At 46.3% G+C, this 22,108-nt stretch overlaps 2 protein-coding genes and 1 long non-coding RNA gene across 3 annotated transcripts; all 3 read right to left on the reverse strand.

The window, feature by feature from the left end:
- Nucleotides 3,008-4,593, reverse strand: LOC110434207. Its single transcript, XR_002451678.1, has 2 exons — nt 3,375-4,593; nt 3,008-3,203 (listed from the first exon to the last, which is right to left on the reverse strand). It is a non-coding gene; the product is annotated as an uncharacterized LOC110434207 (long non-coding RNA).
- Nucleotides 5,036-6,684, reverse strand: LOC8084332 (lecithin-cholesterol acyltransferase-like 1). Its single transcript, XM_002457130.2, has 2 exons — nt 6,175-6,684; nt 5,036-6,078 (listed from the first exon to the last, which is right to left on the reverse strand). The coding sequence occupies exons 1-2, from the start codon at nt 6,582-6,584 to the stop codon at nt 5,232-5,234; spliced, it is 1,257 nt and encodes a 418-aa protein (XP_002457175.1). The 5' UTR covers nt 6,585-6,684; the 3' UTR covers nt 5,036-5,231.
- Nucleotides 8,698-9,954, reverse strand: LOC8084333 (lachrymatory-factor synthase). The gene has a single exon (XM_002457131.2). It carries the CDS (start codon nt 9,719-9,721, stop codon nt 9,092-9,094), a length of 630 nt encoding a protein of 209 aa, XP_002457176.1. The 5' UTR covers nt 9,722-9,954; the 3' UTR covers nt 8,698-9,091.

Below are 22,108 nucleotides of genomic sequence, written 5' to 3' on the forward strand. Positions count from 1 at the left end.
GGATGCATTTGCACCCCTCTAATGACACTTGAGTTTCGCTCCTGTTTCATAGTCCAATACAAGGGGAGCGGGGATACCAGTTCTAATAATAATACTGGATAATTAGATTAACCCAAAAACATATTCCCCCGAGCTAAATTATAGAACATTTTGATATTTTCTATATCCAAACCTTGCTAACTCTTGTTTCCTCCTCTTGTTGTGCTGCATATTAGGAGTAGCCCAAGAACAGCTCCAACTCTAATCAATCAAGCATGGGCTGATTGGGATGAGATTTAGACCCATTTCACGTTTGTAGATCGTGGTTCGTGTGAAAGCCCAAGTTTGGTTTTGGTAATTAATGACACCAAGTTGCTAATGCTATGTGTTTAAGTAATTTGAGTTAGGCATAGCAACACATGTGATGAAGGTGCATGATGGCATGGAAAGGTGGCCACATGATCACAAAGGGATGAAGCATGAAGTGGAGATCATGGTGATAGACGAGGAGCAAAGTTATCAAGGCAAAGGTATAAACATAGGGTTTTACTTTTGCCGGTCTAAGATGAGTAGAGAAGTGATTGACCGGGTTTAGGATAGATAGCCGACTATCAAGAGGGGAAATCACGGTCATCTCTCGAATCAAGTGCTACTAGGTCCATATCTTGAGCATATGCATTAGGATCTAGTAAAGTGCTAAGTTAACTCCTTTGGTGAAATTGTTTGTGAAAAGCTAACACACATGCACTTTGGTGGTGGACACTTGTTGGTGTTAGCACATTTACAAAGGAGGTGGAGTTCCTAGGGTGGCGGGATTCGGTGCTTTTGAGAAAAATAAGTGTATATTTTCTATTGCGCCGGTGGGAATTTTGGAGAAGTCGCGGGAGTGTTTCTCAGTGAGAGAACACTCACCGGACGTTGAGTGCGAAGGCACCGGACGCTGGCCTCAGAGTCCGGTGTGCTTGACCCTGCTAGGGTTGAGCACTGGACGCACTCTGAGAGCGTCCGGTGGTTAGCGTCCGGTGTGCGGGTGTTTTGCGACCCTCTCTGCGCATGGGTCCGGTGAGCACCGGACGCTACCGGTGCTTAGCGTCCGGTGACCCGCAGGTTTGCGGATCTCTCTGCGCATGAGTCCAGTGTGCACCGGACGCGTCCGGTGTGGACCTGCAGAGCGTCTGGTGATCCGCAGGTGACCGTTAGGATCTGACACGCAAGATTCAAGAAGGACACGTGGCTAACCCCAGTGCACCGAACGTTGGGGGTCGAGTGTCCGGTGATCACTTGGTAGCGTCCGGTGCCCCCGATTTCAGCCCAGTGAAAACAGCCAACGACTAGTTTCTTTGAGGGGCTTATAAATAGTTGGTGGCCGGCTTTAGGAGGTTCTCTCTTGCACATTTGATTACTTGAGACATACTTTGAGCTAGAGAACACTCCCTCCACTCATCTCCTTGCTTGATTGCCAATCCTAGTGAGATTGAGTGAGATTCAAGTGCATTGCTTTGAGAGTTGCATTTAGTGGCACTTGATTCTTGAGTTTGCTGCGGATTTCTTGTTACTCTTGGGTGTTTCCCGACGCCCTAGACGGCTTGGAGCAACGGTGGTGTTGAGCTCGTGATTGGAGATTGTTTCGAGCCCCACCAAGTGATTTGTGAGGGGTTCTTGAGCATTCCCCGCGGGAGATCGCAATTGGCTACTCTACTGGATTGCTCGTGGCTTGGAGGATCCCCATCTTGTGAGTGGATATGCGGCACCCGCTGAGGGTTTGGCTTTGGATTGCCAATTAGCTCGTGATCCATCAAGTGGGTGTATCGCCACAACGAGGACTAGCTTGCCGGGAAGCAAGTGAACCTCGGTAAAAAATCTTGTGTCATCTATTGCTGAGGATTCTCTTATAGTTGTGATTGATTGATTGCCTATATTTCTACTCTACAACGTTGGTATAACAATCACTCACCTCTCCTTTACTTTTGTGCATACCTTGCTAGTTGTGTAGCTTGTTTAGCTTAGTTCTCTTGTTGTTGTGCTTTAGTGTTTAGCCTTGTACTAGGTTGTATAGGTGGCTTGCGTAGCTTAGTTGAGCTAGTGCTAGAATTGCTTCGCCATTTGTTTTACTAACTCACTTGCTTAGTGAAGTTTGTAGAAATTTTGAATAGGCTATTCACACCCCTCTAGCCATTTGGACCTTTCATCGTGAAAGATCCGCCTAGTTGTAACAGGAATTGCAGGCTCGTGAAAGAATGACAAAATGGCCATCACGGTAGGATACATGGCAAAGCTAGCTAGACTGGATTGATGGACAGCCAGACAGGTATAAAAAATTCGTGCAATGGGTTGCATGGATATATGACCAATACAATCAAAGAAAGAAAAAACTGATTACGTCAAAGGTACAAAAATCCAACTATATACGAGATACAACTAGCTATACACACTTTTTTCTATGGTCTATCTTTCTAGTACATTATAATACAGTAGTGCTAAAAGGAGCTACCAAAATGGTTAAGAGGGTGTAGAAATTATAAGATTGATAAAAAGGGAAAAATATGTATATTTGATTTTTAACGATCATCTAACCATATTCGACTATCCGCACTCTTTGTGCGGACTGTCTTTCTAGATTATAATACAATACTAGTGCTAAAAGGAGGTACCATACTACCATATTGGCCGAGAAGGTGTAGAAATTACAAGATTAATAAAAAGAGGAAAAACATGTACTGTTTATTTTAATGATCAGCTAACCATATTCAAGTGTAGAAAGAGACGATAGTGTAAAATTCAAATAGCATTATAATTTGATTTTTTTGTAGTAATATAAAAGATAAGAAAACTATAGGCAACGCCATGGATTCATGGCAGTGCATTGATATGTCCATAAAAAATATTGGAGCACTTTGAATTGCCCCGCCATCTTCCCATCGTGCACTAAGCCTCGCTATCTCAAATTGGCATTTTGTTGTAGCCTAACATCGTTGATTCTCTCTTTCACTATGCTTCTGGTCAAAATGTTTTAGCATCACCACCAATATTGTCGAAAGGGAAAACTAGATAGAATGTATCGGTCACAATGATCACGGATCAAATTTGACATCTTTCACATGAATGACCAAGGACACTGAAACATGCTCAGATGGCCGAGACAAAATCTCAAAAACAATTCCTATTTTGATATTTTATAGCTAGGCTATTCAATAATCAATTCCTTCGTGGATATATGTAAGAACCTGAAAAGCAATGAAAAGGACATAGTTTGGATTTTTCTAGACACAAGTGCAAACAAATATGATCATCATAGCATAGTTCACAACTATGCAGAGTAACATAAGTAATAGTTTAAAAATCAACGTCTAACTGGTGTCGGCAATGGTTCCACAATTTTGTTTGGGAATGCTTACCTCAATGGATGTTGGGGGTGGTGATGGGCCGACTAGCAGCTCCTTGAGGCGATAGTGGCTCTATCAGACATTAGGAGTATTGTGATGAATATAAAGATATGTTAGGCAAAAGGCACGGATCTATGAGTAAGGTGCATGTTAGCATCACCATCGATGTGTCATCAAGAGGGAACAACTAAACATAGTGTGTCAATTAGAATGATCATGGAACAAATTTCACATCTTCCTAGATGACCAATGAAGGAAACACGTGTTTAGTTAGAAGATATTATATAAAATCATGAAAAACAAATTCTATTTTAATATCTTATACGCTATCTTTTCTAGAAAAATATATTATACGCTATTGATCGATCAACTCCTTGGTAGACATGTGTGAGAAACTCGAAAGCAACCAAAAAGGGTATAGTTTGGATTAATTTTTTATTTGCAAAAAAAACTATACACAATGGGAAACAAATATGGTCATGGCAGGGTTCACAACAATGCGATAGAGTAGCATAAGTAGGAGGCAAGAGGTCAACAATTTAGTGGTGGCAGTGATAGTTCCACAATTTTGTTTTGGAATGCTTAAGTCAATGGATATTGATAAGATGACGGCCGACTAACGACTGATTGAGCCAAGCGCAAGTAGACCTTAGCAATACCATGATGAATAAGTTATTTTAGAGAAGAAGACAAATGTAGATTTTGAATAAGGTAGTATGTAACTATTTAAAATTTAAATTTAAAAAGGCTTAGCCAACAGTTTTATTAAGCTCACCAAAGAACCGTAGTCACTTAGGTTTCGCTTCAACTAAAATTGCACGACCACTAATAGACCCGAGCATTTTGCAAGCCGGACCAACAAAAGTCTAGTTATCTCGGGCCAAAATAGTCCCACTTATGACCGTCTCACTAGGCGAGTTAGACCAAACCTAGGCTTGGTGGGCCGCTTGCAGAGTTTATAGTGTATAACAACTAAAATAAATATTTCAGACCGAGCTTGGGCCAAGGCAGCGTGATCTGTGCCTAGGCCTTATCCACTAAGGTCTATGGGCGTGCCAAAACTTAGCATGCTTGGGCTGGGCCAAAATTTGCTTAGGTCTAGCCACTAGAAAGGAGTGGAATAAAAAGGAGGGATCTTTGAACCAAGGATTAAGTTGATGGTGTATGGAATTTATATGAATATAGGGCCTTGTTTAGTTCGTGAATTTTTTTGTGTCCGGCTACTGTAACACTTTCGTTTGTATTTGACAATTATTATTCAATTATAGACTAACTAGGCTCAAAAAATTTGTCTCGCAAATTACTGACAAATTATACAATTAGTTATTTTTATCTACATGTAATGCTCTATGAATGCATCTAAAGATTCGATGCGATGAAAAGTATTGAAAATTTTTGAAAACTAAACAAGGGCTAGATGTATTTGGAGAGCATATAGAGAGAACAGTTACACTCAAACAAACAAACTTTAAAAAAAATCTTGTAATAGGCCAAAAAGCTATAGTGAAAATAAACTAGCTATGCGTGGTATTTGCCCGGATCACCTTGCTAGTTACCTGTGCTATTGGCGCATGTCACCTTGCTAGTTAGAACATATGACGATAGTTGTATAAAACTATATACAACCTCTAAAGTGTACGTATATCGTCAAAGTGACCGTGCAACAAGCTATATGTTTTTGTTGCAACACATGATTATGATCACGTTTGGTTTCCCTTTTTAGTCAATATAAATCTCAAGTTTCATCCAATCCAATAGATAAAAAAAAACAAACAGGGTGGAGGTATGATTTAGTACTATCTAAAGCGAAGTTCTTACGAGTCAATTGACTGTCAAACGGGTGACAGAGTTGATCTCTGATACACTTTCTCACATCGGATTGCTCCAAAGAATCTCATCGACGACACGCTTCAAGGCCGCAGCATCTGAGACAACGCCGGCGTGAGACGCGGCAAGCTTGATAGACTTGTAGTACTCCTGCCTCGGGTCACCGCCGATCACCGTGTCGAGGGCCAGTATGCTCGCCGACGGTAACAAGCCGTCGCCGTCGCCGTACACCACCTCCGGCGTCTCGCTGAAGTTGCCGTCCCAGTACACCAGTTGCCTCATCGTGGACACGCCGATGCCGTTGATGCAAGTCGTCGGCACCACCGGCGCTCGGAAGCCGAGCTGCACCGGGAGCGCCCGCGTCTCGTACAGCGTCACCCCGAGCGGGGGCACCCCGATCGCCGTCAAAAACTCCGACATGTCGCCCGCCGTGTAGTTCCTCTCCCGCGTGACGACCAGCGGCGGCGTGCCGGCGCCGAACACCGTCGGCGACGGCAGCGCCACGAGCGCGTCGGGGGCTTCCACCGCTTGGTCGGGCGCGGACACGAGGTTCCGCATGCCGAGCAGGAACCCGCCGGCGCCCGTGGACGCCATGACGTAGTGCTTGACGAACTTGCGGCGCCACGACGGCGGGCTCCGGTTCAGGAACTCCAGCGCGAAGTAGCCGCCCTGGCTGTGCGACACGAGGACGACGGGCCTGCCACCGTTCTCCCTGCTCGCGCGCTCCACGAGCTTCCTCAGCCGCCGGGTGAACCGCGCGAAGGCGCGGCACGGCTGCCCCGGCGCGGCCGGAGCTTGCCGGAAGTCGTACGGCGCGCCGAAGAGCGTCTCGCCGTCGCGGTACCCGGCCTGCTGCAGCGCCTCGACGAGCGTCCCCAAGCAGAGGTCTCTGTATATGGCCATGTACATACACGTTCATGACTGGAGGGAGGGAGGACGTCGGCGGGAGATCGACGGCGGTGGCCGGGCGCAGCGTACTACTTACTTGTTGGCTTGGGTGTCGGCGAGGAAGTCAGCGGTGGAGCCGAAGCCAATGACGCGGGTCTCCACGCCCGGCACGTTGCGGAAGTCGCGGGCGGCGGGGTCGTAGACGACGCGGAACTGGTCGACGATGCACGGCTTGACGGCGGGGTCGTCCATGGCCGTGGCGTTCCTCCACAGCCGGAACCACCGGCCGCGCTCCCGCGCGCCGCACTGCGGCGACTCCGGCGGTGGTTCGTACGCGTCCGTGAGGCGCGCCTCCAGCTGGCTGCAGGTGTTCCCCGGCACCAGCACGACAGGGTACACGGCGGCGCTGGGACTGGGCGTAGTCGGCGGCGGCGGGGGCGGGCCGCGGCGGAAGAGGAGGAGCGAAGGGAGGAAGAGCAGCAGCAGGCGGTGGAGGTGTGAGGCCATGGCAGGCAGCGAACGAACGCCACAGATATGCTGCGGGGGTAGCTATGGATGGTTGGGCGTCTTGACACGATGCGGGTTGGGTTCGTGGAAAATCGGAGTGCCGGCTTACCGCGACATGAAAGAGATGATTCTTGTGCATCCGTCGCATTTGCGTGGACAGGAGTAACGACACGTATGATTCCGCAACCTTGTCATTTGTCGGGTTCAGAGTCTGACGCTATTCGATGCCACCGTGCGAAGTCATGAAAATAATACAATTAAAATCCTAAAACCTTGTTTAATCTTAGAAATTCATAAAAAATTAAAGTAGCTAGGAAAATTATGAAACTAGTTTTATATATGATCAATGATCAAACTAGACTTAGGATTTTTAGTTGCATTATTTTCATGTAAAAATATATTTAAATAATTTGTATGTTCTATTAGTTTTTAGATATTTCTTATAAAAATATTTCTAGTCTGATTTACCTCAACTTTGAACTTACTCCCACCGTCCCAAAACGACTGTCTTTCTCGCTTCCTCAAAAACAACTTTAATTAAATATATATTTAAAATATTAATATTTATGATACATAATTAGTATCATCGGAAAGATATTTGAATCTAATTTTTTAACAAAGTTATTTAGAGATATAAATGTTGCGCGTATTTTCTATAAATCTAGTCAAACTTACGACACAAAAACCTAAAACGATAATTATTTTGGGACAAAGGGAGTAGTTCGATTTATCTCTTCTCATTTGGTGTCACATCAGCAAAACCGCTCGGGTGTAAAAGTGATCAGTTTTCAAAAGTTGAAGAAGGTTAAAAAAGTGGTTTTATAGATTAAAGAGGAAAATCAAACGACCACGTTAGTTGGTGGAGATAAATTTGATTTGTTCAATCGTTTTGTGTGTGTGTGTGTGTGACTTTCTTCACTCGTGTTTTGCCCAGCGACAGGATCAGGCCGGGCCCTCCGTAAAGGCCGAAAGCACTAGGAGCAGACAGCCCAATAACAGCTCCGTTCATCCAGCATGGGCCAATTAGGCTAGATATAGGACAGGCGGAACAATGTGCCCGTCCGGCCCGTCGAAGATCCGCCCAGTCCTGACATACAGAAAATTCAGGCCCGAGAAAGAACGACCACCTGTGGCCTGTGCTGTGGCCTGTGGGTGCCCATTTTTTTTGCTCCAAAAAAGAAAAGGAAAAAAAAACAAACAAACTGTGGCTGCCCAACCCATGGTACGGTGATGGTGGTGGCCAAGCCGACGAACTCCTCGTAGATCGGTGGTGGCCGGCATAAACTCTATCCGCAGCACGACGAGACGGACTGAGACGTGCGTGCGGCGCGCGCACCATGGAACAAAGCTGAAGGCGCCGGCGGCGGTGGGCAGCTGGACTGGACGTACCGGCTGGATGCATGTGTGATCTGCTGCTACCACCAGGCAGCACGCGCGCATGTGGTTTTTTGGCAGGACGGGACGGGGGAACGGGTCCGACGGCGACGGCGACGGCCGACGGGGACACTCCACTTGCTGTTGCCGTCGCGTCGGTTGATCTGGCCGGCCCGGGCCGCCAGCACCAGCAGCGGCACGATGCAGGAACGAGTGCCGGCAGGGCAGCAAACTGACCAAGATTCCCGGTGAGAAAGACCTCGCTATATTCGTGATGCAATTTTGATCTCACAAGTCAGAGTGTCAGACAGGGAGACACGGTCGCTTTCATTTGCTTGCTATGCTCCGGTGAATGAACGGTGAAAAAAGGCCATGCATTCAGTTCCATGTCTGACTGTCTGTTATCCATACGAGGAGTCACCAGCAGTCATTTTTCTCCCGTTAAAAGCATGTTTGGATCCCGTGAAAAGGCATGATTGAAAAATACCATTCGTTGATTTGTTGTGAGAAAAAAAAACACTGCTGAATGACTTACAAATTCAACTGATAACCTCAAGTGAACATTGTCTAAGTTTTAGCCACTAAAATTTTAAACACTTTAGTTGTTGAGGCTTATCTGGAGTGATATCTAAAATTTAGCTAACCTCGTGAGAATACAATTATTTCATTGGATCACACAAGTAAATACTAAATTAAAAGGGTGTAAAGTTTAGCGGTTAATCTTTTACTATATCCATCCAAACTTTAAACTATATGGAATCTAAGCAGGATCTAATAAGTACACCGGTGATTATTAACCCACTCGTTACATTTATTCCAGGCAAGGTACAACAATACGTACTACCACAGCACACGTACAGTACTTACCTAGACACAGTAGATAGGAGTATATACGGTAATAAAAGGCAGAAGAGGGTGAGAAGAAAGCAGTAGCGATCGGTCGTACTCGTACGCGGTTATACTACATGCATACAATAATCTATGCAGGGATTATCGCGGCGGCACACACAACCAGCTAAAAAATCACGGCGACGAGATCAAAGTAAACACGATGGGCAGCGCGCGACAGGTCGGGTGAGAGAGCTAGCGTGAGCAGCAGACAGCACCAACAAGCCGTCTGATGGATCGTCGAATCAGACGGCGGCGATGGAGCTGTCGAGCTTGACGACGACGAGCTCACCGGCGGCCTCCAGCCCCGCGGCGACCACAGCAGGGGCGGCGGCGCCGGCACCGGCGCGCGCAGCCAGGACGTGGTCACGCACGCGCGCCGCCATGCCGTCGAGTCCGGCCTGCAGGCGCGCGACGAGCGCCTCCCTGGGCGTGCCGCGCACGGGCTCGCACTCGAACTCCCACCGCAGCTCGCACCCGACGCCCGCGGCGGCCGGGACGACGCGGAGCGTGGCGAAGAAGAGGCCGAAGCCCATGTTGTTGTCGTTCATCTCGTACCGGAAGAACCGGCGCTCGTCGTCGTGCTCCAGCAGCGTCTCGTGCGCCCAGTCGGCGGGGTCGCTGCCGGCGCCGGCGGTGGTGGTGCCCTCGCAGTAGCGGACGCAGCCGGGCGCGCGCGGGGTGCCGGACGCCAGCCGGCACACGGCCACGCGCGGGTGCCACCGGTGGAACGCCAGGAAGTCCGACAGCAGCGCCCACGCCTCGTCCGCCGTCGCCTCGGCCACCGCCGACGCCACCTTGCCTTCCCACTCCCACACCCTACTAGCGACCGGCGGTGCCGCTCCGCCGGCTGAGGGCTCAGGTGCCATTGTCATGGGTTGGGGGGCTGCTGGCCCTGGCCGGCTGTGGGTGGTGGTGTGCGGTGAGGCGTGCAAGTACGATCGAGCCAGCACGGACGTGTCGGGCCGTGTGGGGTGGGGGGTGAGTACGTACGTGATGGAAGCGGTGTTGGGGGCTACGCAATATATAGACGACGACGGACGCGCGGGCCTCAAGATTATACAAAAATGCCTATAAAATGATGATGTGGATTATACTTATTTGTCTTGCTGATATGAACATTATAGTTACCGTATATGTTATTAGATTTTAATTGTATATGTGGTAGTGCATTGCATGTTAAGATAAATAGTTATTGAAGTTTTACTTAGTGGATTTTACTTGAATATGATAGTACATCGCTTAGGTGGATAGCTTGCATACTTAAAGAAATAGTTAGTGGGATTTAGAATTATAAGACTTATATAGATATTGAGTAGTTATGACTCTAAATAGATATGGTGTGAGCAATATTTTTTTATAGGTCTGATTTTTAAAACTATTTAAATTATCAAAAATAAAAAAATTATATTCTTTTTAGATCGAGATAGTGTGATATTTGTCGTGCTCGATCCTCAAGGCATGCATGCATGGGACCGATCCCGACTTTTGTATGTGGGTCGTGACAGTCGAATATATATAGGACGTTGTACGGTGCATGCGCACGTACTAGGATTTGCATTTGTACGTCTGGCGCCATGGTATGGTCGTGGTATGGATGAAGCTAGCAGAGCTGGCGAATGAAGCGAGGGAGGCCGGAGGACGGGCGCCGGCAGCACACAGCTAGCCGACCGGCCGACCGAGCCCACGCGGCGCGGTGAGCTCATCGGCGCAGCGCAGCAGAGGCAGGCACAGTAGCCAGTAGGCACCAGCCACCACGGCCGGTGTGGGTGGGGCGCGTCGGATCCGAAATCCGATCGATCAGCTAGCGCGCTAGCGGCACCCAGCATTCCAGCAGAGCGGGGAGCCTGCCCGAGCCGGCCAGCGCGACAGGTCGATCGGGCCTGGCATGGCGGCGTGGCGACGCGCGACGCCCGGCCCCTGGCTTTTGGCCGGTTCCGGGTGCCAAGTTGGGCAACCGCGCGGCCAGGCCGGCCGGCAGCGCGTCCGTCCGTCCGTCCACCGGTCGTCGTCGTCGTCGTACGCGCCGCGCTGCCGCTGCGAGAAACTCGCTCGATCGGGGGGGGTCCCCGGCCCGGCACGCACCCGGCCGCGCGCGCGTCTCTGTCACTGCTGGCTCGCCGCACGTCGCGGAGCCTGGCATCATCCGAGCATCAGTCACGACGGGGCGGCACTGGCTGGATGATTAACGGCGGGCGGGGACCTCCTGAACCGCAGGGACGACGTGGTGGTGCCATTGCGATCGATAATAATGCGTCGCCATGAATGGAGCATGGTCCAGGAAGCAAGCCTATCTCTTCGCGGTTGGTCCGATCCGTGACCTTGGAGTGGAGGATCGGAGGCCCCCCCTCTCTCGATCTCTCTCGCTCGGGATCTCGCTCGCGACACGTCCAGGCCGGGCTTTCGTCGCTGCCTGCCGGTGCCGACTGCCGCCGCCGCGCTGCGCTGGTGGCCCGGCTGGCATGCGTAGGCAGGTCGGTACGGGGGAACGCGGCCGGCCGTGGCCCACTCTAGCTCGATCCGCCGCCGTTCGTCGTCGCGCCCGGCCGGCGCCTCTGGAGCCTCGGCCGGTATGCTGCTGTTGTCAAGTGCACCACGTACGTACTGCGTGCTGCTGGCAATGGCGTCCGTCCATCATACCAGGAATCGATCCGCCTTGGTTCAACGGTTCTAGCGCTACTACGGCCACAGGTACGAACAGGAGTCATATATACGCGTTCCGTGCCCCTGGCAATGCCCCGGCCCGCCGGCCCCCCTGCCCGTTGCTGACATGCATCCTCACAGCGTGCTCATGCATGACCTCATCGCCGCCGTACAAGTCCTGGTGCCACTGCCCACTGCCCACTGGAGGTAAAAACAGCGTCGCAGCAGTCACTGCATGCGCTGCCACTTGCCATACTACTGACGGCCGCGGCCCCTCTTTAATTTTGGATTTTTCAACACTGGAAATCTGGAATATCTACATGAAATGAATTTTACCACGAGGTTTGAGCTACGTATATATGCATATATAGTTTTCCTCTAAATAAAATGACGAGCAAAAAAAAAAGGAAATTTGATGGCGTGTGCAGCGAGCGAGATCCGATCCAATAATCCAAGCAGCAGCGGTAGCAGCTTTCGTTCTCAGACGGGGTAACGTCGCAACTGAAAACCTTCAATTCCGCGACGCTTACAGGCGGCGTTTTCGCGGCCACTGCAGAGACGGTGGCGACGCTCATCGGTTTGTGCTTCCCTTTCGGCACGGATGAGACGAAGACGATGGCCAACAATGCTCACAGCCAGCCCATTCGGCCGGCCGGGCGGGGGGCTTTAATTAATTTACTGAAACTAATTAAAGCCTTTGTTTGCCACTTCACTAAGGCCTTGTTTAGTTCCCAAAAAATTTTGCAAAATTTTTCAGATTTTCCGTCACATCGAATCTTTAGACGCATGCATGGAGTATTAAATATAGACGAAAATAAAAACTAATTGCATAGTTTGGTCGGAATTGATGAGATGAATCTTTTAAGCCTAGTTAGTACATAATTGGATAATATTTGTCACAAACAAACGAAAGTACTACAGTATCTATTTTGCAAAAATTTTTGGAACTAAACAAGGCCTAACTTGTTATTGGATGCGTGACAGCGAGTGGACAGTCCTCTCGTTGCAACGTCCCTCTCTCTGCTGAAAATAACAGCCACCATGTATATGATGTATACGTTAATACGTACACGCACGTGATGGCTAAACTGAAAAACAGAAGATCGAAAGTCTATTTTATTTATACAGAGTTATCCACGAGTCGTCAGAGCCGTTTCGATGGTACGGCGGCGTACGAAGGCAAAGCCGGCCATATTTGGATGCTCCTAGTACGTGTTTGCTACTCCGCGGCGTGCGTGGGAGTCGGAGCGGGAGCAGCGCCAAATACGGCAGGGTACGGCAAGGAACATATTCTGCACGTGTGTCTATTTCCGTGAAATCCATGGGTTTTAGACATCGGTTTCCGATCCAACAAGTGGCAAGGTTAAAAGCAAATTAGAGGAGAGTAGTATATATATATATATATATGCGTCATGTTACAGGCGTGATCACTAGGGAGTGTACATTTTGCGTCCCCTAGTTTCAACATAACTTTGCCCCTGCTACATGTAAAAACAAGTTATACGTCGTGTCGTGGATCGGCAACTAACTCAGGCTGTGTGCGTGCTTGTCAACGCATGGGTAGATCGATGCAAAGCCTATGGTTCGGCCGGGCCGGCTTCCCGTTCCCATTTCATTTCCCTCTCCTTTTCGGTTTCGGTCGATGATGTGTGCGATGCGTGATGTGGCGCATTGAAGCCTTGATGGGCGCCCCCGGTACTGGCTGTCTGCAGTTGCCGATTACGCGCAATAAATCACGCAACGCTTCCACCGTCCCGTCCGCCAGTAGCCAGTACTCCCTCTCTTAGAAAGCTTTAATATAACTCATAAACTTCTTTTAAGTTTAATAACCAAGGCCTTGTTTACGCCTTGTTTAGATATGAAATTTTTTGGATTTCGCTACTGTAGCATTTTCGTTTGTTTTTAGTAAATATTGTCCAATCATAAACTAACTAGGGTCAAAAGATTCATCTCGTGATTTACAGGCAAACTGTGTGATTAGTTGTTGTTTTCGTCTATATTTAATGCTTTATGCATTTGCCACAAGATTCGATGCGATAGAGAATCTTAAAAACCTTTTGGTTTTCAGGGTGAACTAAACAAGGCCTTAGATCCCCACCCAAAAACTTTTCATCTATCACATCGAATCTTTGGACACATGTATGAAGCATTAAATATAGACGAAAATAAAAACTAACTGCACAGTTTGGTTGTAAATCGCGAGACGAATCTTTTAAGCCTAGTTAGCCCATGATTAGCCATAACTGCTACAGTAACCCACAGTTTCTAGGCGATTTATGTAATTTGTTTTTTTATTAGTCTATGTTTAGTACTTTAAATATGTGGCAACATATTTGATGTGACACCCAAAAAGTTTCGTCTTAGGCCTTGTTTAGTTGGCAAAAATTTTGGATTTTGGGTGCTGTAACACTTTCATTTTTATTTGACAAATATTGTCCAATCATAGACTAACTAGGCTTAAAAGATTCATCTTGTAAATTACAAGTAAATTGTATAATTAGTTTTTGTTTTCGTCTAAATTTAATACTCTATGCATGTGCTGCAAGCTTCGATATTACTAAAAATCTTAAAAAATTTTGATAACTAAACAAGGCCCCCAACTCTAAAATTTCCGTCAAAGGCCTTGTTTAGATGTGAAAAGTTTTTGGATTTCGCTACTGTAGCATTTTTGTTTGTTTATGGTAAATATTATCCAATCATGCACTAATTATGATCAAAAGATTCATCTCGCGATTTACAGGTAAACTGTGCAATTAGTTTTTATTTTCATCTATATTTAATGCTCCATATATGTGCCAAAGTTTTAAAAGGCTACTAGCCTACCGCATAGACAGTGGGCAACAATGTCTGCTGCTTCTCGATCTAGCTAGACCTTGTTTAGTTCTCAAAAATAAATTTTTAAGTATCATATTGGATATGTTGACATATATTTGAAATATTAAATATAGACTAATTTAAAAATAAATTACATATCTCGTCTAAAAACTACGAGATAAATTTATTAAGCTCAATCAATCCATCATTGACACATGTTGGTTACTGTAGCAATTATGTATAATCACAGACTAATTATGCCTAAAGGATTTGTCTCAAGATTTACAACCAAACCGTGCAATTAGTTTTTATTTTTAGTTATATTTAATGCTCTATGTATACGTCGAAATATTTGATGGGATTGGTGAAAAGTTTTTGGTGGGAAACTAAACAAGGCCCTTGTGAGAATTGAGGCTTTGTTTAGATCAAAAAGTTTTTTGATTTTGACACTGGAGCATTGTCGTTTGTATTAGGTAATTATTGTCCTATCATAAAGTAACTAGACTTAAAAAATTCGTCTCGTAAATTATAGACAAAGTATGCAATTAGTTATTTTTTATCTATATTTCTCAGGCCAGGAGAAAACAAGGGTGTCATAGGCTTAAGCCGGCTACTCCCCATGGTGGAATAAACGGGCCAGCAACGGTCCAAGAGGAGGCGTCGGGCGCCTCTGACCGCAACCCTAATGGGTGGCCGTGTCGCCTATGTTGTCAATCATTATCTAGTTATATCTTAGTTGAGTTTTAGTAGATTTGAAAAGAGTTGGTTAGTTAGAGAATTATAATTTTGTTAGGAAAGTAGAATTCAAATCCTATAAAGATCTCTTTTATGTAACCGTTTAGATCAAGAATAAAATAGTCGAAAAGACTTTTATATCTTTGTAGCCGCCGCTCCGCGTCATGCTTGTTACAAGGGGCCTCGCTGCTTGCTGGTCATGGCATTTGTGGAGGACACAAACAGGATGATCCTGCCTATGATAGTTTGTCTGTAATTTGTAAGACGAATTTTTTGAGTCTAGTTAGTTTATCATTAAATAATAATTATCAAATACAAACAAAAGTAATAATAAAATAGCCAGAGCTAAATTTTTTCACCAGAACTAGGACCCAACACACATCCGGCTGAGGTCTGGAGTGTCCTCATCAGTCGGTAGTATGTGCCTGCCTGCCTGCCAGTCACCACACAGTGGATGGATGGATGTCACAGTGCGAGTGTTGGGTGTGACTCACGCAGGCACTGCTGAGGACTGGTCACAGAAAACCGAGTGGCGGAGGACACTGTAGACAGGATGAGGATCAGACCGGGGCCGAGGAGGCACGCACTGTGCTGGATTCAAGTGCTTGCTGCCTTGCCTTGCTCCAGGGACAACAAGACCTCCTGTCAGGATTCACGCGGCGGGGCCTGCAGCTGCAGTGCTTGCAACTGGCAGAGTTGGTTGGGCCGTCGGCAGCCCATCGACGCCTACACCCCAAGCCCATGACAGCATTCCTCAAGGCCCTGGCTGGTCAGCCTAGTGCGGAAGGAACATTGGGCCAGGCCTAGGCCCATGTATCACAATCCTGCCATTTTCTACGCCAAAATGTGCCCATCTAGTTTCTCAAAAAAAAAAAAAAAACTAGGAGTGCTCATCCTTTCCTTTAGAAAAAAAAAGATAGAGAAAAAAAAATGCCAATGCGATACCGCAGCCGCGGTGCACGTACGAACGGCGCGCCGCTTTCCGCCGGCCTGGCCCTGCGCTGCGCTTTCTCTCCCTGCCGGCCCCGGGGCGCCCCCCCCCCCTTTTTTTTTTTCCGGAGCTCCAACTCGGAAACACACACGTGAAGATGGACCGGGGAGCCGCGTCCGCGAGATCTGAAACCGCCTTCCTCCATTAATTATTCATGGTAGCCGCGGTCCACGAGAGGGGGACCTTTCCAGCCATGGCGATCGGCATGGCATGGCGACCTTTGCACGTCGACGTCGTCGTCTCTCCCTCTCTCTCCATAGCTTTAGCTCTTCTTGTTGGTGTGGTGTGCCGTCGTCGCCTAGCCTAGCTAGCCTGCTCTCCTTTCTAGTCCAGTCCCCGGCGAGGCGAGGACCACCGGCGGCTGATTTGACTCGGCGAGATTTCGCTGCGGCTGCAGGACGCCACGCACGTTTCCTTCGCATCTTTATGGGCCTTGTTTAGTTCCAAATTTTTTTTGCAAAATCGACACTGTAGCACTTTCGTTTGTATTTGACAAAAATTGTCAAATTATGGACTAATTAGGCTCAAAAGATTTGTCTCGTCAATTTCGACCAAACTGTGCAATTAGTTTTTATTTTCATCTATATTTAATACTCCATGCATGCGTCTAAAGATTCAATGTGACGGAGAATCTGAAAAATTTTGCAAAATTTTTTGGAACTAAACAAGGCCATGATATCCTTGCTCTTTTTTCCCTATCTCTCTGCTCTACAGCTGCGCGCGCGCGCGCGCACCAACAGAGTCAGAGTGGCGCCGCCGTTGCAGGCTCGCCGGCCGGCCCTCCGGCCCCTCCGTATGTGCTCGGTGCGGGGGTGACGTTGCCGGCCGCCAGCGCCACGGCGGTGGGGCTCCCTCCCTCCAGGCTGCCCGCCGTACGGTCGCCGGCCGCAGTGTGCCTACCCTACCACCAGGCTTCTGTTCCGTAACTCCAACCGTACTTTGTTCAGCCTCCCACCGTATTCTCACCAGGATCCATCTTTTTTCAATAATGCTACGTTTTTTATGGGACTCAAAAGATCAACGATTTCGTGTCCAACCCTATTTCCCCAGTCTTTTATTCTCTTTTCGGCCAGCCAAACAGAATGCAGGACTGTGATAGTGTGATCTGAGCTAAATGACAGATCAATCAAAAAAAGAACACTCAGGACATGAGTTAGGACTCTGGAGATGGTTCCCTCTGCATCATATCATATGAATTGCAAATTAATGGTTCTCTCGAAAGCGAGATAGGGACCAAAGTGCGTGCAATGCACTACGGGCAGAGCACTATGATATTACTCACACTTGGGCCTTGTTTAGTTCCGAAAAGTGAAAAGTTTTCGGTACTGTGTCACTTTCGTTTGTTTGTGACAAATATTATCCAATCATAGACTAACTAGGATCAAAAGATTCGTCTCGTGATTTACAGCTAAACTGTGTAATTAGTTTTTGTTTTCGTCTATATTTAATGTTTCATGCATGTGCTACAAGATTCGATGTGACGGAGAATCTTGAAAACTTTTTGGTTTTCAGGATGAACTAAACAAGGCCTTGCACATACAAAAAACAAAGTGTAGCTTGCAAAGACGGCTAGCCAGCATGCTGGTTACAGATACATATATAGATAGGTAAATATATCTTTATTTACCAAAGAGGAACCTAAAGCTCGCAAGTGTATTGGATAGGGTGATTGCACAGGCACGCTAGCGTATCACCCTCCTTTGTCTGTCACCTTGATCTGCTAGTTAGTTTATTCCGAGACGCAGTGCCGACTGATCTGACGAACGATCACTTTGATTGATTACTCCATCGGCCATGCAATTGCTAGCTACTAGCTTAACTGCTCGTTGATGTCTCCGCGTGTGGAAACAAAACAGAGATCAGTTGCTGATCCGGCCGCCTAACCAGCTGCACTGCATGCATGCTCCAGCAGAGCATGCTTAGCAGTGAAGCTACCAGCTGTTTATTTCAGCATGCTCTCTCTCTCCTCCTCTTCCTCTGTGATGAGAGAGATCAGAACAGAAAAAAGTTTGACAAAATCATGGAGAGCTGGCTCTGTTTGGAGTTTTCCATGGAATAGCAAGCGTGGACGGTTGACAGTCCAAGGGAAAATGGCGGGCGGCTCCATCGCTGTTTCATGGCGCGCCTTTTGGAAAGGGGCGCAGATGATAGTGGCTTACAGTTTGACAATTCAGGCCTCTTTCAATAATTGCATGCAGCAGGACTCCTTTCAGTCTAGTACGCCGGCCGGCGTCGCAGTTTCTTCTTCTTAATTACTAGTAGTACCACCAAGCAAAGCATGTGTAAACGTGGCTTAGCACCTGGTAAACTCTGAAACGTGTGATCTCATAAAAAAAGGGTTGGAAAAAAAAGATCTGAGCTGCTGAAGTCTGAAGAACTATCCTACTCCTGTAAAAGGAACTTCTGAAGAATACAAGTCTTAGCTACCCGTCCCTGATGCATGCCTGATATTGGGTTCAGATCAGGAGGATGCATGACCATCGTTTGTTTGACTAATAATGTTTTCCTTTTTGTTTGAAAATAATAATAATGTTTTCCTTTTGTCCCTCTTTTTTTTTCCTGTCCCTAATTTCAGTTAATCATTAGACTAGATTTTCGGGAGCATGCAAGGTCTGCTTATTCAAATGCTTTAATTATTTCAGTCTTTCAAAAAATGGAAGAAGTTGGTGTATACATAATAAAATGTTTGTAGCAATCTGTATATATTGTGTACCAGCAAGCAGTACAAGTACAAGTTGTACAACACACCCCAGCAGCCAGCAGGTAGCGAGATATCGATATAAAAAAAAAGAATTTAAAAGAGCACATCGAGCAGCAAGGAAAAGCTAGCAAATGAGCCCGGTTTGGCGAGATCAGGGCCCAAAGTGCCCTAAAGTCCTACTAATTCCTAAACTAGGATTGCTTTTGTTTGTCTTGATGGATATGGATGGAATGGAACTGCTTTTTTCCCCTCTCTACAGTTGCACCATGAGAGCTGAGAGGGGACACATGTTGGGGAGCACCAGCGCCCACTTGCCCACCCAGGCCTGCTAGACAGTTAGCCCCACATCTCATCTAGTTTTGATTCTCATCACTAATATCCTCTAAATCTTTCTGCGTGACACACAAAACTGGCGCTTGTATGGACAAAACTCAATGGGTTTGGTAGATAAATTTATGGTGTCTTTATTTGAGTTGGACTCAAGGCAGAGTTTTGCTTCTTTTTTTTAAGTAGATTTTAGTTAGCTAGTTTGATTAAGCTGAAGATGAATTTTGTTCGCTCCACCAGGTGTGTGTAGTACTCCCTCTATCCCACTCTGTTCAAAATTATAAATTATTTTAGCTGTTTAGCTACATATGTTTCCTTATATATCTTTTTTTTCGCGAACGGGTTGAACCCGTATTTCATTAAGAGGTAAAGAAATAAGGTACAAGGACTCAAAGTAGGTGGCGAGGGGCTATCAAACCAAGGTCGACGAACCCCTAAACTATTGTCAAAACCTGAAAAGACAATTACATGGAGTCCAAATGGCGCGACCAAAGTTCCTTATATATCTAAAGATAATGTATATAGGTGCATAACAAAAGCAATGCTACATTGTACTTATTTAAATATATTTTCAGTAGGGTTCCCCTTTTGTTTCATAACAAAATAAAAGTTATGTATTTTAAAGAGTTCAAATAACTTATAATTTAGAACGAAGAGAGTACTAACTAGTAATAAGTAACTAGTAGTAAGAGAGGCTTGTTTTAGTTTGGGACCTGTTATGATGAATACATGATGAGTAGGCTCCAAAAGGGCACTCACGAGGCATGCATGCATTCCTTAGCATCCACTCCAAACAGTGGGCTCCGGGCTCCGGCCCTAAATCAGCCAGAAAAGTCGGTGATGAATCCCCTAAACCCGCAGCTGGGGAACAAAAAAGATTAGGGAAAGAAAGGAAGAAACAACACAAGAAGCACAGTACTAGTCCCCTTCTTGTTCTTGTATCTTCGAGCTCCGAGCTCATGAGTGCCGGGCCACAGCTGCTTTACCCAAAGCCACCATTGTTGCCCATAGCTGTATGCAACTATTACAAGCAAAAAAGGGATGGAAAAAGAACACGACGACCAAAGGGGAAGTAGCACTGAACAGAACAGAACGTACATAGCAAACCAATTCCTCACTTGCATGCCAAGGCATTTCTGGGCCAATCTCTTTTCTTCCTTTCGACAGGAAATGAAATGAGAAACGGAAAAAGGCTTGAGATGATGATGTTGTGTTGTGTTTTCATTGTTCCTCTCTGAATTTTTTTCAAGGCAGGCAATGCAGAAAACCGAAGGTTACATATGGGTGTTGCAGGGAAGCAACGTGAAACCGGGTTCTTGAAACAGGGACGGACGCGCGGCCGGCAACGGCAAGAGGTTTCTCTATTGCTCACACAGAAATCAGAGCCAAAAGGCTTCAGAACAGCCGCAGCCGGCTGCCGCTGCCGCTGTACCAGCTAGCACAAATAATATGCAGCTGCCAGGTACATTGCTCATACATGTGTTCTTTTTTTCTCCTCATCCCAACAATTCTTCTCCTTTCCAGTTTCCTACTGAATTTCCTAATGCTAACACCTGTGTTCAAAATAAAGTATTATGAACACATGCATGGAAACTTCCGTATAGCAGGTGCGTACGACGAACTTTTTCTACGATCCAAACAAAGCCTGCAGGTCTTATCGGCTTGTACAGTTGTACATGCTACAGGCTTGCTTCTTTATTTCTTTATTTATATATAATGTAATCAGTTTGCAGGTACTTTTGTCCATGCCGCAGCATCCGTAGCAGGCTTGCTTCTTTATTTCTTTATTTATATATAAGGTATTTCTCTGACGATGTCAAAAAGAAGAGGAAAACAAATATAATTCGCTGATCTGATAGATGATGCCCGTATCCCGGTGGTAATTTCGCAGCGTATTAAAGCACGCAGGCGCCTTTTTGCTTGGTGCTGTTTCGAGCTGGCCACGCGATGCAGGTGTGTGCCTGCTGTGCTAAGGTTTTGTTCAGCCAATTTCACAAAAAAAAGAGGTTTCGTTCAGCCAGCCGCTTTATTTTACTCGCTGGGTTAACTTTTAATTTGTAGTGCCAGTTCGACCATAGTTAATTAACTCATTCACCAATTGTTCAGTTCTTTTCTCTTCAATACTATAGGAGGCAATGCAGCCTTTCCTCTTCAATCTTCAGGCGCCACACAGTTTTTTTTCCCCAGAGCAGATGATCAGCTATCTGCTTCCTTCCTTCAGCATTTGACCTGTGTGTGTTGCTGAGTGCCTGATCGTGGGTTTGCACGACTTCGTTAGTACTAATTTGCAGCCGCAGCATTAAACTTGACATGCATTGCACTGTCATTAATAATCCAGCATGATTGTGTGACGTGATCCACTCACACTCACCTGCTACTGACTCTTGTTAAATCTGCATGCAGTAGGGATATATACATCTATTCAGCACGGTATGTAGCTGATGACACTCTGAAACTAAGACGTGTACTTCTTTGAAGAATCGTCAAACGCACGAATATAGCTAGGGAGCAAATATATACAGCTCTATATATCAAGTGATGTAAGGAAAATGATCTGAGATTCAGTTCATTAATCTCAACTACACACACTAGCTCATTACTAAATAGTACTCCCTCCATCCCAAATTGTAAGTCATTCCAAGAATCTTGTAGAGTCAAAGCATTTGCACGTTTGACCAAATTTATAGAGAGAAATACTAAGATTTGTAACGTAAAATGACTATACTATGAAAATATAATTGAGGAAGAATCTAATGATACTTAGTTGGTATCATAATAATTATTATTTTATCATATAAATTTGGTCAAATTTAGAAAAATTTGACTCTCCAAGATTTTTAAAATGACTTACAATTTGGAATGGAGGGGGTAACATGCTTGCCAATTTGTTTTATAGAATGACGTCGCGCGATGATGATCTAGCATGCATTTGGGGCGAAGAACTTGGCAGCAAACTCGATGATGTACATCGTAGTAGTAATAATATCGGAGTAATTTTGACGCAGGCTCTTCCGACAGACGAAGAAGCTCAGCAGTTTGGTGAAGCCCTAT

Source organism: Sorghum bicolor, chromosome 3 (assembly GCF_000003195.3).
Source record: "Sorghum bicolor cultivar BTx623 chromosome 3, Sorghum_bicolor_NCBIv3, whole genome shotgun sequence".
Classification (NCBI taxonomy): Eukaryota; Viridiplantae; Streptophyta; class Magnoliopsida; order Poales; family Poaceae; genus Sorghum; species Sorghum bicolor.

What these genes read in the sequence shown, in the direction of transcription:
- LOC8084332 (XM_002457130.2), bottom strand. Translation starts at nt 6,584, where the DNA reads ATGGCCTCACACCTCCACCGCCTGCTGCTGCTCTTCCTCCCTTCGCTC. An exon ending in GCCGACACCCAAGCCAACAA is followed by an intron (nt 6,079 to 6,174) that starts GTAAGTAGTACG and finishes GGCCATATACAG; the next exon opens with AGACCTCTGCTTGGGGACGC.
- LOC8084333 (XM_002457131.2), bottom strand. Translation starts at nt 9,721, where the DNA reads ATGACAATGGCACCTGAGCCCTCAGCCGGCGGAGCGGCACCGCCGGTC.